The 15,291-nt window shown below is 36.2% G+C and overlaps 1 protein-coding gene and 1 pseudogene across 7 annotated transcripts in view; one reads left to right on the top strand and one right to left on the bottom strand.

The window, feature by feature from the left end:
• The window catches only part of TASP1 (taspase 1), a 243,572-nt gene that overhangs the window by 38,215 nt on the left and 190,066 nt on the right, over positions 1-15,291 (top strand). For all 6 annotated transcript variants that reach the window (XR_004259822.1, XM_032248011.1, XM_032248014.1 and 3 more), the window contains one exon: positions 10,866-10,986. Coding sequence is in view for 5 of the 6 variants with exons in the window: in XM_032248011.1 (XP_032103902.1) it covers positions 10,866-10,986 (121 nt within the window). In the remaining variant the exon portion in view is untranslated. The remainder of the gene's footprint in view (positions 1-10,865; positions 10,987-15,291) is intronic.
• Positions 12,740-13,195, bottom strand: LOC116530084 (annotated as a pseudogene). The gene has a single exon (XR_004259824.1). The product of XR_004259824.1 is annotated as a small nuclear ribonucleoprotein G pseudogene (transcript).

Raw genomic sequence — 15,291 nt, 5'->3', positions numbered from 1 at the left:
CCCAGCTAATTTTTGTATTTTTAGTAGAGACGGGGTTTCACCATGTTGACCAGGATGGTCTCGATCTCTTGACCTCGTGATCCACCCGCCTCGGCCTCCCAAAGTGCTGGGATTACAGGCTTGAGCCACCGCGCCTGGCCCCGTTACTTAAGTTTTATCTTTGTCATGTAGAACTTTAAATGTCAGAAAAATAAAACTCTCGATGCAGTTTCCAGTCTTGTCTCAGCAAATGTTAGTATTTGGCCATGAGGTTAAAGACCTTTTATCATAAAATAAAATATACTTTGTTTTTTAAACTTTGCTCAGTAAAGTACATTTAAGCTCAAGTAACGTCATCTACATATACATAAACGAGGTAAACAAATGTATTAAAATATAATTACTAAAACTACTGGTGCAACAGAATTTTTGTAACTTGCACTGAATTCTATTTAAGTAAATGTTAGAAAGCATCAACAGTTATTTTTGACATGTTTATATATTTCCATTTTTGTTATAATATAAAATAAAACATGCTTTATATCACTGAACAGAAAATATCCTGGGCGAAGCAGGTCTAGAAGACTTGTCTGAACCAATAAAATCTTTATCCCAACAGAGTACGTTCAAAGCATTAAACATTTTATAGTTTGTAATTCTGTCACAACTGTGTGATTATTAAAATAATACCGTGTTCTTTGCCATAAGGCCATACTAAAAATAAAAATATTTAACCCAGCTACAAAAAGGTTTACTGAGAGATACATGTTTTATAAAATTTTTCTCCAAGGCTGTGGCTTGATTTTTCTTTTTTCTTCTTTTTTTTTTTTAAAGACGGGTTTTCACCATGTTGGTCAGGCTGGTCTTGAACTCCTGACCTCAGGTGATCCACCCGCCTTGGCCTCCAAAGTGCTTGGATTACAGGCGCGAGCCACCATACCCGGCCCGGCTTGATTTTTCTTTACCAAATTTACTTACTTTATTTATTTATATATTTTTTGAGACAGGGTCTTGCTGTGTCTCCCAACCTGGAGTGTGGTGGCATGATCATGGGTCATTGCAGTCTCGACTTCCCAGGCTCAATCGATCCTCCCACCTCAGCCACCAGAGTAGAGGGGACTACAGGCACGTGCCACTATGCTTGGCAAAGTTTTGTATATTTTTGTAGAGACTGAGTTTCATCATTTTTCTCTTGAACTGCTGGATTCAAGCTGTCCTCCTGCCTCAGCTTCCCAGAGTGTTGGGATTACAGGTGTGAGTGACCTTGCCTCACCCATTTTTCTTTCTTTCGTTGTTTTTGAAATGAAGTCTCACTATTATCTCCCAGGCTAGAGTGCAGTAGCATGATCTCAGCTCACTGCAACCTCCATCTTCCGGGTTCAAGTGATTCTCCTGCCTCAGCCTCCTGAGTAGCTGGGATTACAGATGTGCAGCACCATGCCCAGCTGCTTTTTGTTGTATTTTTAGTAGAGAGCGGGTTTTACCATGTTGGCCTGGCTGGTCTTGAACTCCTGACCTTAGGTGATCCACTACCTCAGCCTCCCAAAGTGCTAGGATTACAGGCATAAGCCACCATGCCTGGCCTCATTTTTCTCTTTTTTTTTTTTTTTTGTCTTTTTGTTTTTTTCCTTTTTTGTGGAGAACGGGGTCTCGCTATATTGCCCAGGCAGGTCTCGAACTCCTGGGCCTAAGCTATCCTCCCGCCTCTGCCTCCCTAAGAGCTGGGATTACAGGCGTGAGTCATTTTTCTTTAATAAACTTATTTTAGAACAGTTTAAAGATTTGCAAAACAATTGTGAAGATAGTTTAGAGCAGGGGTCTGCAACCCCAGGGCCCTGGACGAGTATCAGTCTGTGGCCTGTTAGGAACTGGGCCACGCGGTAGGAGATGAGTGGTGGGTGAGTGAGCGTTACTGCCTGAGCTCTGCTTCCTGTCAGATCAGTGGTGGCATTAGATTCACACAGCAGCGGGAGCCCTATTGTAAACTGTGCATGCGAGGGATCTAGGTTGCGCACTTCTTGTGAGAATCTAATGCCTGACACTAAGGTGGAACAGTGTCATTCTAAACCATTCCCCACCCCGTCCGTAGAAAAATTGTCTTCCACAAAACTGGCCCCAGTGGTGCCAAAAAGATTGGGGACCACTGGTTTAGAGAATTCTCATATACTAATATCCATTTTCCCTAATTAGCATCTTAATTAACAGGTACATTTGTCATAATTAACAAACCTACATTATTAACTGACATCTTCAGATTTTCTTAGTTTTTGCCTAATGTCTTTTTTCTGTTCCAGGATTCTGCCCAGGATACTACATTACATTTTTAGTTGTCATGTCTCTTGGCTGTGACAGTTTCCCAGACTTCCCTTGTTTTTCATGACCATAACCTTTTTGAGGAGTACTAGTCAAGTGTTTTGTGGAGTGTCCCTCAATTGAGATCTGTATGATGTTTTTGTCATGATTAGAATGGGGTTATGGGTTTTTAGGTGGAAGACCTTAGAGATAAATTGTTATTCTCATCATACGATGTCAAGGGTACGTATTATGACCATGACTTATCACTTTTGTTGTTGACTTCTGTTACAGGCCTTACACAGTGTAGTGTTTGCTAGGTTTTTCCACTGTAAGGGTAATTCTTTTGTTCCCTACATGTATACTGTATTCTTCAGAAGGAAGTCAGTATACATACCTCACACTTAAGGAGTGGGGAGTTATGCTTCACCTTCTTGAGCATGGAGTAACTAATGGTTTTGGAATTCTTTTGCAAAAAAGATTTTCTTTTTCCCCCTATTTAGTAATGAATATATGTATGGACTCATGAATATTTATATTTTATCCTTTCAGTTATAGTCTAATACTGCTTTATTTATTTAATTATTTTGTTTCTCAGATTGTTTCTGCTTTGGCCATTGGGAGCTCTTTTAGTTGGCTCTTGTGGTGCTTTGATATATCCCCATCATTGTGAGTTATTATTATTATTACTATTTTTTGGACACTTCCTTACCTTCTGGTAGTATAAGATGCTCCAGACTCTTTTTCTTTTCTTTTTTTTTTTTGTGAGTGACAACACCATCTCACTGTGTTGTCCAAGTTGGTGGAGTGCAGTGGCATGATCACAGCTCACTGCAACCTCAGCCTCCCAGGCTCAAGCCATCCTCCCACCTCAGCCTCTCAGTAGCTGGGACTACAGGTGCCTGCCACCATGCCTGGCTAACTTTTGTATTTTTTTTTTAGAGATGGGGTTTCGCTATGCTGCCCAGGCTGGTCTCGAAGTCCTGAGCTCAAGTGATTCTCCTGCCTGGGCCTCCCAGAGTGTTGGGATTGCAGGCATGAACCACCACATCCAGCCAGGTTTATCTTGTACATTTCTTGCTTCAGTCCTAGAATCAGCCATTTCTCCAAGGAATACTGGCTACCTTATTGGAGAATAATATTAGAGTCCAAGGCTTGGCTGCTAGATGTGCTCTTTGCTGCTGGAGTATCATTATTTATAGGGCCTCTCAGCTGACAGAGCAAGGAAATAAATGTTTTTGTACTAACTTATGTTAGTACAAAACATATGTACGTATGTGTGCATGCACATATATGTGTGTGTGTGTATATAAAATGGCTTTTTCTTTTTCTTTTTTTTTTTTTTTTGAGATGGCGTTTCACTCTTGTTGCCCAGGCTGGAATGCAATGGTGAGATCTTGGCTCACCACAACCTCTGCCTCACGGGTTCAAGCGATTCTCCTGCCTCAACCTCCCAAGTAACTGGGATTACAGGCATGTGCCATAACGCCTAGCTAATTTTTTGTATTTGTAGTAGAGACAGGGTTTCTCCAGGCTGGTCTCAAACTCCGAACCTCAGGTGATCCGCCCACCTCTGTCTCCCAAATTGCTGGGTTAACAGGTGTGCCTCCTCACTCAGCTGCTTTTTCTTTTTTTTTTTGAGACGGAGTCTCGCTCTTGTTACCCAGGCTGGAGTGCAATGGCACAATCTCGGCTGACCACAACCTCCGCCTTCTGGGTTCAGGCAATTCTCCTGCCTCAGCCTCCTGAGTCGCTGGGATTACAGGCACGTGCCACCATGTCCAGCTAATTTTTTGTATTTTTAGTAGAGACGGGGTTTCACCATGTTGACTAGGATGGTCTCGATCTCTTGACCTCGTGATCCACCCACCTCGGCCTCCCAAAGTGCTGGGATTACAGGCTTGAGCCACCGCGCCCGGCCCTCAGCTGCTTTTTCTTAATAATTGCTTTTGATAAAAGTAATTGATAAAATTCAATTTGTTTTTTCTTGTATAATTTATGTTTTTCTGTGTAAGAAATCCTTGCCTAATGTAAGGTCACAATACTTTATTCTATTTTTTCTTTTACAGTGTTTATAGGTTTAGTCCCTACATGTAGGTGTATGGTCCTTTTCAAAACCAAATTTTCCTGAATACTAGTGTGAGGTAAATGCCTTTTATTTCCTTTGTATATTTTTCTAGTGCAATTTCTTGAAAATATTATTCTTTCTCCATTGAATTGCCTTGCCACCTTTGACAAAAATTGACCATTTCTGTGTGTGTCTATTTCTGGACTCTATCCCATCTCTTTCATTTATATATCTAAATTTATGTCAATACCACACTCTTGAAATCTTGAAATCAGGCAATGTGAATGTCTAAAGTTCTTTTCCAGAAATTTCTTTGCTATTTTACTTCCTTTGCATTTACATAAGTATTTAAAAACTGACTTGTCAATCTTTACAAGAAAAGAAAGCCTGCTGGAATATATATTGGGATTGTGTTGAACCTGTTCATCAATTTAATAATATTTGAATTTTCCAATTCATGAATATGGTATTTCTCTCCACTCATTGAGATTTATAAAAATTTCTCTCAAGATTATTTTGTGGTTTCCAGTGTACAGATCTTGTATGTATTATGTTTATTCCTAAGTATTTCATGTTTTGATGCTATGATAATTGGTATTAAAACCATTTAATTTCCAATAGTTTGTTGCTACTATATAGAAAAAAGTTTTTATTTACATTTTTATCTTGTATCCTATGGGCCTACTAACTCAGTGGTTCTCTTAGCTTGTTTTTAAAATGGAGACAAACAAATATAGGAATATCTGTTTGTTTTTCGTAAATAAGTGTTTATGTGGTTGAGAAGGTTGAGAAAGTTCCCTTCTATTCCTTGTTTTACAGGATCTTTTTTTTTTTTTTTTAAATTACAAATGGATGTTGGATTTAGTCAGCTGCTTTATCTGTATCTACTGAGATGATCATATGGTTTTTCCCTTAATAACGGAAATCAGCCTTGCATTTCTGGGGTAAATGCTACTTGGTTATGATGTATTATCATTTTTAAGTTAATTAGGTTAAGGAAATTATCTTCTATTCCTAGATTTCTGAGAGTTTTTAACATTATGAATGGATACTGAATTACTTTAGGATTTTTTGCAGTAACTATTGATATGATCATATGTTTTTTTCCTACTCTGTTAATTGATTTTCTAATGTTAGAGTAGTCTTGTATTATTGGGATGTATTTTGCTTGGCTGTAATGTATTATTCTTTTTATATATTGCTGGATTCAATTTGTTAATATTTTGTTAAGGATTTTTGCATGTATATTCAAGAGGGATAATATTCCTTATTCTGAATAAATTCAAAGCATTCAGTGCTTATTTTCCCATGTTTAGTTTTCCAAATAAACTATAGTATCACTTTATCAAAATACAAAAAAAGGAAGATCTCAAATCAATTATTTAATCTATCATTTTAAGAAACTAGAAAAACAGAAACATGTCATATCCAAAGTAACCAAAAAGGAAAAAATCATAAAAATGAGAGTAGAAATCAATGAAATAGAAAACAGAAAGTCAGCCAAACCAAGAGTTAAGTTAGTTCTTTAAAAAGATTAATAAAATGTATAAACATCAAGCCAGACTGATTAGGAATGTAAAAGAAGAGTCATACATCACTAATATTAGCAATGAGAAGAAGGAATGTTTTGATATATTTTTGATAATATCTTCTCATATGCTTTTAGTTATCTGTGCTTTTATATTTAAGGAAAAGCTTCTATTCAAGTGCTTGGACAATTTGAATTTAATGTAATTGTTGATATGGCTGCATATAAAGTGATCATCTTGTTATTTTCTATTCCGTTTATCTCTCCTTTGTTCTTATTTCTTCTTTTTATGCTATCTTTTGAGGATTTTTAAAAAAAGAGTTATTGGCCTTCATGTATGATGGCAGACGCTTGTGACAATAGGCTTCTGCTCGTTCCCCGCGATCTTTGTTCTGCCTGTGCCCTACACTTTGCACCTATGTATGTTATAAACCCCATGATACATTATTATTTTTGCTTTAAACAATTATTTGAAACACTCAGAAAATGAGATAAAAGTTCTTTGTATCTTACCACATGTTTAGAATATTAATCACTTTCATTCCTTTTCGTGTCCCAGATTTACATGTGATGTATTTTGTTTGGCCTGAAGCATATCCGTTAACATTACTTATAGTGTAGGTTTGCTGGTGGAAAATTATCTCAATTTTTGTCTGTCTGAATAATTCTTTATTTTGCCTTTATGAAGACATTTTGTAGTTTTCTCAGTTTTTAGTTTGTTTCTCCTCTTAGTTCTTTAAAGAGATTTCTCCATTGTCTTCTGTCTTGCATCGTTTCAGACCAAAAACCTTCTTTAATATTTTTGTTCGTTTTCACATATGTCTTTTTGTTCTTGTTGCTCTTAAGATTTTCTCTTTATTATTGGTTTTCAGCATTTTGATTATGATATACTCTGATATATTTTTATTCATGTTTCTTTTATTTGAGGATTGTTGAGCTTCTTGGATTTGTGTGTTTATTAAGTTTGGATAAATTTTGGTTAATATTTTATTGTTCATCTATTTTTCTACTTTCATTTGGGACTCCAGTGACACTCATGTTGGATCATTTGATATCTCCCATTCTTCTCCAGTACTGCTTTTTTTTTTTGAGATGGAGTTTCACTCTTATTGCCAAGGCTGGAGTGCAATGGTGTTAATCTCAGCACACTGAAACCTCCGCCTCCCAGGTTCGAGGGATTCTTCAGCCTCGGCTTCTGGAGTAGCTGGGATTACAGGCATGGCGCTACCGCACCAGGCTAATTTTGTATTTTTAGTAAAGATAGAGTTTTCCATGTTGGTCAGGCTGTTCCTGAACTCTTGACCTCAGGTGATCCACCCTCCTCGGCCACCCAAAGTATTGGAAGTATAGGCGTGAGTCACCACGCCGGGCCAATACTGTTTTTTTCTTTCTTTTCCTCCTCCTGTTCTTTTTCTTCTTTTTCCTTTTTATAGTATTTTTTCACTTTGTAATTTAGTTTGGATAGTTTCTATTGCTATATTATTACATTTATTACTGTTTTCTTCTGTAGTGCCAAATTTACTATTAACCATTTTCAAAGTGCCTTTACCTTAAATTAGTATATATTTCATCTCTAAAAATTAAAAATTTTTTTTTCTTTTTCTTTTTTAACTTTTTAAAAAGGATTTTCCCAGTACAATTTTTTTTTTTTTTTTTTTTTTTTAAAGATGGAGCCTCATTTTGTCACCCAGGCTGGAGTGCAGTGGCTTGATAACACCTCACTGCAACCTCTGCTTCCTGGGTTCAAGTGATTCTCCTGCCTCAGCCTCCTGGGTAGTTGGAATTACAGGCATGTGCCACCATGCTTGGCTAATTTTTATATTTTTAGTAGAGATAGGGTTTCACCAAGTTGGCCAGGCTGGTCTCGAACCCCTGACCTCGTGATCTGTCTGCCTCACCCTCCCAGAGTGCTGGGATTACAGGCATGAGCCACTGTACCTGGCCAAAAATTTTTATAGGATTTTTTTCTTTCCTCCATTTGCTAGCATTTTCATATACCTACTTGAACATATAGAGTATGTTTATATGATATAGTTTAACATTGTTAGCTAACGTTAAAATTGTTGGCTAATTTGGTCATTGGTGTCATTTCCGCATTTGTTATTATTTGAGATTTCTTCTGGTTGTGGGCCATATTGTTCTGCTTACTTGCATGTCAGTACATCCTTGGCAACATATGTTATTATCTGTGTAATTATTGCCATCCTTGTGGGTTTGAAGTAGTATTTTGTTGTGGGTTTTGATTTGCCTTTTCCTGATGACAAAAGATATTGAAGCTTTTTTGTTTTTTTTTGAGACAGAGTCTCACTCTGTCACCCAGGCTGGAGTGCAGTGGCTCACGATCTTGACTCGCTACAACCTCCGCCTCCTGGGTTCAAGCATTTCTCGTGTCACCATGCCTGGCTAATTTTTGTAGTTTTAGTAGAGATAGGGTCTCACCATGTTGGTCAGGCTGGTTTTGAACTCCTGGCCTCAAGTCATCCACCCACCTCAGCCTCCCCAAGTCCTGGGATTACAGGCGTGAGCCACCATGCCTGGACACATTTTTCTATTTTTAAAATTGATTTTTATTTATTTAGTTTTTAGAGATAGGGTTTCACTTTTTTGCCCAGGCTGAATGCAGTGGCATGAACATCTTTTCATGCACTTGCTGTTGATTTGTAGATCTTATTTGGAGAAATGTTAGTTCACATTCTTTTCCCATTTTTAAATTGTGTTATCTTTTTATTTTAGAGTTGTAGAATTTTTTTCAATATATATTCTGGATATAAGCCCCTTATTAGATATATGACTTGTAATTTTTTTCTTCCATTTTTTTTTTTTCCTACTTAATGGTGTTCTTTGAAATTAAAGTTTTAAATTTTTATGAAGTCCTGTTTACCTAGTTTTTTCTTTGGTTTGTGTTTTTCATGTCAAGTACAAAACTATTTTGTTATCCAAGATTATGACCATTTGTCTTCATGCTTCCTTTGAAGAGTTATGTAGTTTTAGCTCTTACATATAGGCCTTTGATCCACTTTGAGTTTTTTTTTTTTTTTTTTTTTTTTTTTTAGTCGGAGTTTCGCTCTTGTTACCCAGGCTGGAGTGCAATGGCGTGATCTCGGCTTACCGCAACCTCCGCCTCCTGGGTTCAGGCAATTCTCCTGCCTCAGCCTCCTGAGTAGCGGGGATTACAGGCACGCGCCACCATGCCCAGCTAATTTTTTGTAGTTTTAGTAGAGACGGGGTTTCACCGCGTTGACCAGGATGGTCTCGATCTCTTGACCTCGTGATCCACCCGCCTCGGCCTCCCAAAGTGCTGGGATTACAGGCTTGAGCCACCGCGCCCGGCCACTTTGAGTTTTTATATATAGTGTGAGATAGGGGTCCAACTTCATTTTCTTACATAGGGATATCTAATTGTTTCAGTGCCATTTATTGAAAAGATTATACCTTCTTTATTGAATTTTATGGCAACCTTGTTGAATTGATTATAAGGGTGTATTTCTGGATTCTCAGTTATATCAATTTATATATCTATCCTTAGCTATATATCTGTATTACACTGTCTTGATTACTTTAGTTGTATAGTAAGTTATAAAACCTAGAATTAAGAGTCCTTTATTTCTGTTCTTTTCAAGATCGTTTGGTTATTATGGGTCTCTTGCATTTCCATATGAATTTTAAGATCAGCCTGTCAATTTCTGTCAAAAATGTAGCTAGGATTTGATAAGGGATCACTTTGAATTACATCAGTTTGGGGAGTATTGCCATTGTAACAACATTAAGCCTTCTGGTCCATGTACTTAGAATGTTTTTCCATTTATTTAGGTATTGAATTAAACTTTTTTTTTCAATGTATTTTATAGTTTTTAGTATACAAGTCTTATACGTCTTTTTAAAAATGTATTTCTATTGTTTTTGATATTGTAAATGAGATTTTCTTGATTTCATTTTCAGATTGTTTATTGCTAATATATAAAATTCCAATTGATTTTTGCATATTGATTTCATATCCTGCAATCTTCCTGAACATTAATTCTAATAGTTTTTTTAGTGGAGTCTTTAGGATTTTCTATATATAGGATCATGTTATCTTGAAACAGAGACAATTTTACTTCTTCCTTTCCAATCTAGATGCTCTTTCTTTCTTCTTTTTCTCTGATTATCAGGTTAGATTGTACAGTATATTGGTGAATAGGTACTGAGAGTGGATATCCTTGTCTTGTTCCTGACCTTAGGGGAAGGCATCCAGTCTTTCACTGTTAACTATAATGTTAACTGTGGACTTTTTTTTTTTTTTTTTTGGCGTGGTTCTGGTGTACTAGAGCCTCGATATCCCAGGCTTATGTGATCCTCCATCCTCAGCCTCCTGAGCAGCTGGGACCACAGATGCGTACTACCACGCCTGGCTAATTTTTAATTTTTTTGATACAGATGGTGTCTTACTGTATTGCCCAGGCTGGTCTTGAACAGCTAGGTTGAGGTGATCTTCCCACCTTGGCCTCCCAAAGTGTTTGATTACAGGTGTGAGCTACTGTGCCTGGCCTGGCCGTTTCATTAATCCCCTTTATCAAGTTAAAGAATTTTCCTTATCTGTTTCTGTTTTTCTTGTGAAAGGATGTTGGATTTTGTCAAATACCTTTTTTCTGTGTTTTTTGATATGATCATGTTTTTCCCTGTGTTTTATTAATACAGAGTATTACACTGATTTTCAGATATTAAACCAATCTTGTTTTCCTCTTGCTTGTGATATTCAGCCTCTGTTATATTTTGCTGGATTTGGTTTGCTGGTATTTCTTTGATGACTTTTTTTTTTTAAATCAGTATTTACAAAGCATATTGATCTGACTTTCCTGCTGATATCTTTGTCATGTTTGACATCAGAGTAGTATTGACATCATACGATGAGTTGGGAAGTATTCTCTTACCTTCTAGTTTTTAGAAAATTTCATGAAGGATTGGCATTAATGCTTTTTTAAGACTAATGATATTTTAATTTTTGTTTTTGTCTTTTAGGATTCTCCTTTTACAAATGCAGGAATGGGATCTAATCTAAATCTGTTAGGTGAAATTGAGTGTGATGCCAGCATAATGGATGGAAAATCCTTAAATTTTGGAGCAGTTGGAGCACTGAGTGGTATGTGGGCATTATGACCTACTATCCTTGGAAAACTATGCACGTGACCATTTCATGCCTTCTAAAGATGATTACAGTCTTTTTCACCATTCCTACTTGGAATAGTGTTTAAAACAAATTTTCTTTTTTTTTTTTTAAGATGGGATTTCACCATGATGGCCAGGCTGGTCTTGAACTCCTGATCTCAGGTGATCCACCCACCTCAGCCTCCCAAAGTGCTAAGATTACAGGCGTGAGCCACCGTGTCTGGCTCACAAATGTTCTTTTTTTAAAATTGAATTTAAGATATAAAATCTTAATTATAAGTAGTTTTTGAGTAGAATTTGATCATTATCCTCTATCCCTTTGAGAGATTAGAAACATTTAAGACCTGATTTAGAATATTAACTTTAAAATTTGAAATACACATTATATTTTTTGTTGTAAAATATTTAAAGTAATATAAATACAATTTACCTTTGATCCTCCAAATCTTTTCTTTCTCATTTCGTTTCCCCCTTGGGTTTAACCAGTAAAAATACATTGCTTTTATCTATATTTTTATGTAGAACCACAGTTTTATCTTGTGCTTGTATTTGTTTTCTTAAAAAATAAATGTGTTAATTATAAACTTTTTAGATTTAAATATAATGTTTTGGAGATTTTTTCCACATCAGTACATAAAATATATGTCTCATGTTTTAGAAATCATTTCTTTTCAAGCAAAATATACATGAAATGTATTTTATGTGTATAGCTTCATGAATTTTTAGATGTTTACAGCCACATAAGTTACCACCTAGATCAAGACATTAAACATTTCCATGTCAAAATGTAGAACATTTTCATAATCCTGGAAGGGCACTTCTCCTTGTTCCATACTTCTTGTGCTTTCCTCCCCCATGCTAACTTTGGGTACCACAGATTAATCTGCCTGTTCCTAAAATTTACATGTATGGAATGAGATACTTCTGTGTCTGTTTTCTTTTGGTTAATGTTATGCCTGTGAGATGGATCCATGTTTTGTGTTGGTAGATTTTTACTTTTTACCACTTAATAGTATTTCATTGAGTGAATATACTGTAACTTATGTATTTACTCTTCTTTTAATGGACATATGAAGTTTCTAGTTTTTTACTTTTATGAGTAAAGCTTCAGTGAATATTATTTTACATGTCTTTTTTTTTTTTGAGATGGAGTCTCACTCTTATCACCCAAGCTGGAGTGCTGTGGTACGATCTGTGCTCACTGCAACCTCTGTCTCCTGGGTTCAAGTGATTCTCCTGCCTCAGCCTCCCAGGTAGCTGGGATTACAGGCACCCACCACAACGCCCAGCTAATTTTTGTAGTTTTAGTAGAGACAGGGTTTCACCATGTTGGCCAGGCTGGTCCTGAACTCCTGACCTCAAGTGATCTGCCAGCCTTGGCCTCCCAAAGTGCTGGGATTACAGGTGTGAGCCACCGTGCCTGGTCACATATGTACTTCTTTAGGTACATATGCATATATGTTTTGTTTTAATAGATACTGCTGGTTTTCAAACATAATTGTTGCAATTTAGACTCCCACTAGCAGTATAGGAGCATTTCAGTTACACTGCATCTTTGCCAATTTTTGGTATTATTATTACTTTTAAAATTCAGCCATTTTGATATATGTGTAGTGGTATTATTGTTTCAATTCGAGGTTTCCTGGTGACTTATAAGAACCTTTTCATATGCTTATTGACCATTTAGGTATCCTTGTTGAGAAGTGCCTGTTGGCATCTTTTGCAGATTTTTTTTTTTTTTTTGACTATTACAAAAGTTTATTTAGCAAAAAGTCTAATATGAAAATGTACATGACCTAATTTTTACATCATAGTAAAACAGGCCCTATGGAGAGAGGACATGGGTTTCTCCGCTGAACAGCCATTATTTATACTCGTTCCAAGGCTTCTAACATGATGATGCTATTTCCTCGTATTACCACCATTCCAATATTGTTCTGTTGTCCGCTAGTCGCCATCTCCACACATTCATCTATCACAAGATTCATAAAGGGATCAAATCCCCGCAATATTCCTTGGGCATGTCTGCCACCATTTAATTTCAATGATAACTTCTTGTCCATAAATTTTTTCAACTCGGGAGGGTGAGCTTTGCTCATGATGGCTACTCCGCGGGCACACAGAGGCCTTGGAATGGAATGCACGGGCTACTCTACGCTCCCGCCGCAGATTTTTATTTGATTATATAATTCATTGATTTGTTGGAGTATTTATGTATTTTACATACAAATATATAAATAGCTTTGTAAGATATATGTATTATGGATACCTTCTCTCAGTCTATGGCTTGCCTTTGCAGTCTCTTAATGCTGTCTTTTGATGAATAGAAGTTTTTTATTTTAATGAAGTTTAAGTTAGCAACCTTTTCTTTTGTGATTAACTCTTCGTATTTTAAGAAGTTTTTGTTTGCTCAAAGTTGTGAAGATTGTCTTCATTCTTTTCTTTCAGTAATTTTATTGTTTTTATCCTTCACATTTAGCTTTCTTATCAAGCTCAGATTAATTTTTGAATATATAACATAGGAGTCAACATTTATTTATTCATTTTCTAATATGGATATCCAAATGGTCTATTGGCCTCTATTGAAAGGAAGTCTTTTTCTCACAGAATTGTGTTGGGAAATGAGGTGACTGTATGTGTGATAGTTTGTTTCTGTACCATGTTATGGCTGCTTTCATAAAATGAGTTTGGAATTTTTTTCCCATTCTTTGAAAAGGTTTGTATGTAATTGGAATAATTTCTTTTTTAATTGTTTGAAGGAATTCATAAATTATTTCAAATTAATGGGGTTTTCTTTGTGGGAAGTTTTAAAAAGTAGGATTCAATGTTTTTAAATTTATATGATTATATTTTCTTTTTCATGTGTGTTTTTCTGGTAATTAGTCTATTTCATATGAGTTGTCAAGTTTATTTGCCTAAAAACATTTTAGTTAGCTTTCTTTATTGATTTTTAGTTTAATTCCACTATGGCCAGAGATTATACTGTGTGTGGTACCAATCCCTTGAAGCTTTTAGAGACTTGCTGTATGGCCCAGCTTATAGTCTGTTTTGGTAAATTTGCATGTGAACTTCAAAGGAATACATACTCAAGAGTATGTATTCTGGAGTTGTTGGGTGCAGTGCTCTGTATGTGTCACTTAGGTCAATTTGGTTATTTATTTGTGTTGATCTTTTATATCCTTTCTCTTATTTATTTATTTATTTTAAAGATGGGGTTTCACCATGTTGGTCAGGCTGGTCTTGAACTCCCGACCTCAGGTGATCTGCCCGCCTTGGCCTCCAAAGTGCTTGGATTACAAGCGTGAGCCGCCATGCCCGGCCTTATATCCTTTCTCTTTTTTGTGATAGTTAAGAAAGCATGGTCTACTTAGTTTTAATTTTAACTTTTATTATGAAATTTTATTGGTATTTAATACAATTTTGTGCGTTTGAAGGCCATTAACATTTCTTCGTGTACTACCTGTTCATACCTCTTGTGTTTTAACTTGTCTTTTAACTCTGTTTATAATATCCTTAATCAAGTTGAAATTAAACATGTTTATTTGTTAAACTTACTGCTTTCTCTTTTGTTTATAATATCTAACTCTGTTTATAATATCCTTAATCATATTGGAATTAGCATTTCTATTTGTTAAACTTACTACTTTCTCTTTTGTGGCTATTGTATTTTGTATTTCTTAAAGGCCCTCATAATTTATAAGCATAATTTAACTGTATTTTCTTCTAACACATGTATAGTTTATTTTTCATTTACCTCAATGCATTGTTTGCTTTTTCTGAAATGACTGAAAATTTTTCCTACATAGTTAATTGAATAACAATAACTACAGTTTATTGAATGACTGTAACACCCTAGGCATTGTTCTACGGTGGTTTACATATTTTATTTTATTTATTTATGAGATGGAGTCTCACTTTGTCAGCCCCAGCCGGAGTGTAGTGGTGCTATCTTGGCTCACTGCAACCTCCGCCTCCTGGGTTCAAGTGATTCTCTTGCCTCAGTCTCCTGAGTAACTGGAATTATAGGTGTGCACCACCACACCTGGCTAATTTTTGTATTTTTAGTAGAGATGGGGTTTCATCATGTCAGCCAAGCTGGTCTTGAACTCCTGACCTCAGATGATCTGCCTACCTCAGCCTCCCAGAAGTGCTGGGATTACAGGCATGAGGCACCGTGCCTGGCCCAGCGTTTTACATATTTAAATCATTTAGTTCTCATGATACCCGTATGAGGTCTATGCTTTACAGATGAGGAAACTGAGACACAAGAGAGATTTAG

This window comes from Sapajus apella, unplaced genomic scaffold (assembly GCF_009761245.1).
Source record: "Sapajus apella isolate SASKATOON/1434 unplaced genomic scaffold, GSC_monkey_1.0 scaffold65, whole genome shotgun sequence".
NCBI lineage: Eukaryota > Metazoa > Chordata > Mammalia > Primates > Cebidae > Sapajus > Sapajus apella.
The sequence above is the reverse complement of the archived record's forward strand: the minus strand, read 5'-3'. Positions and strand labels throughout refer to the sequence as shown.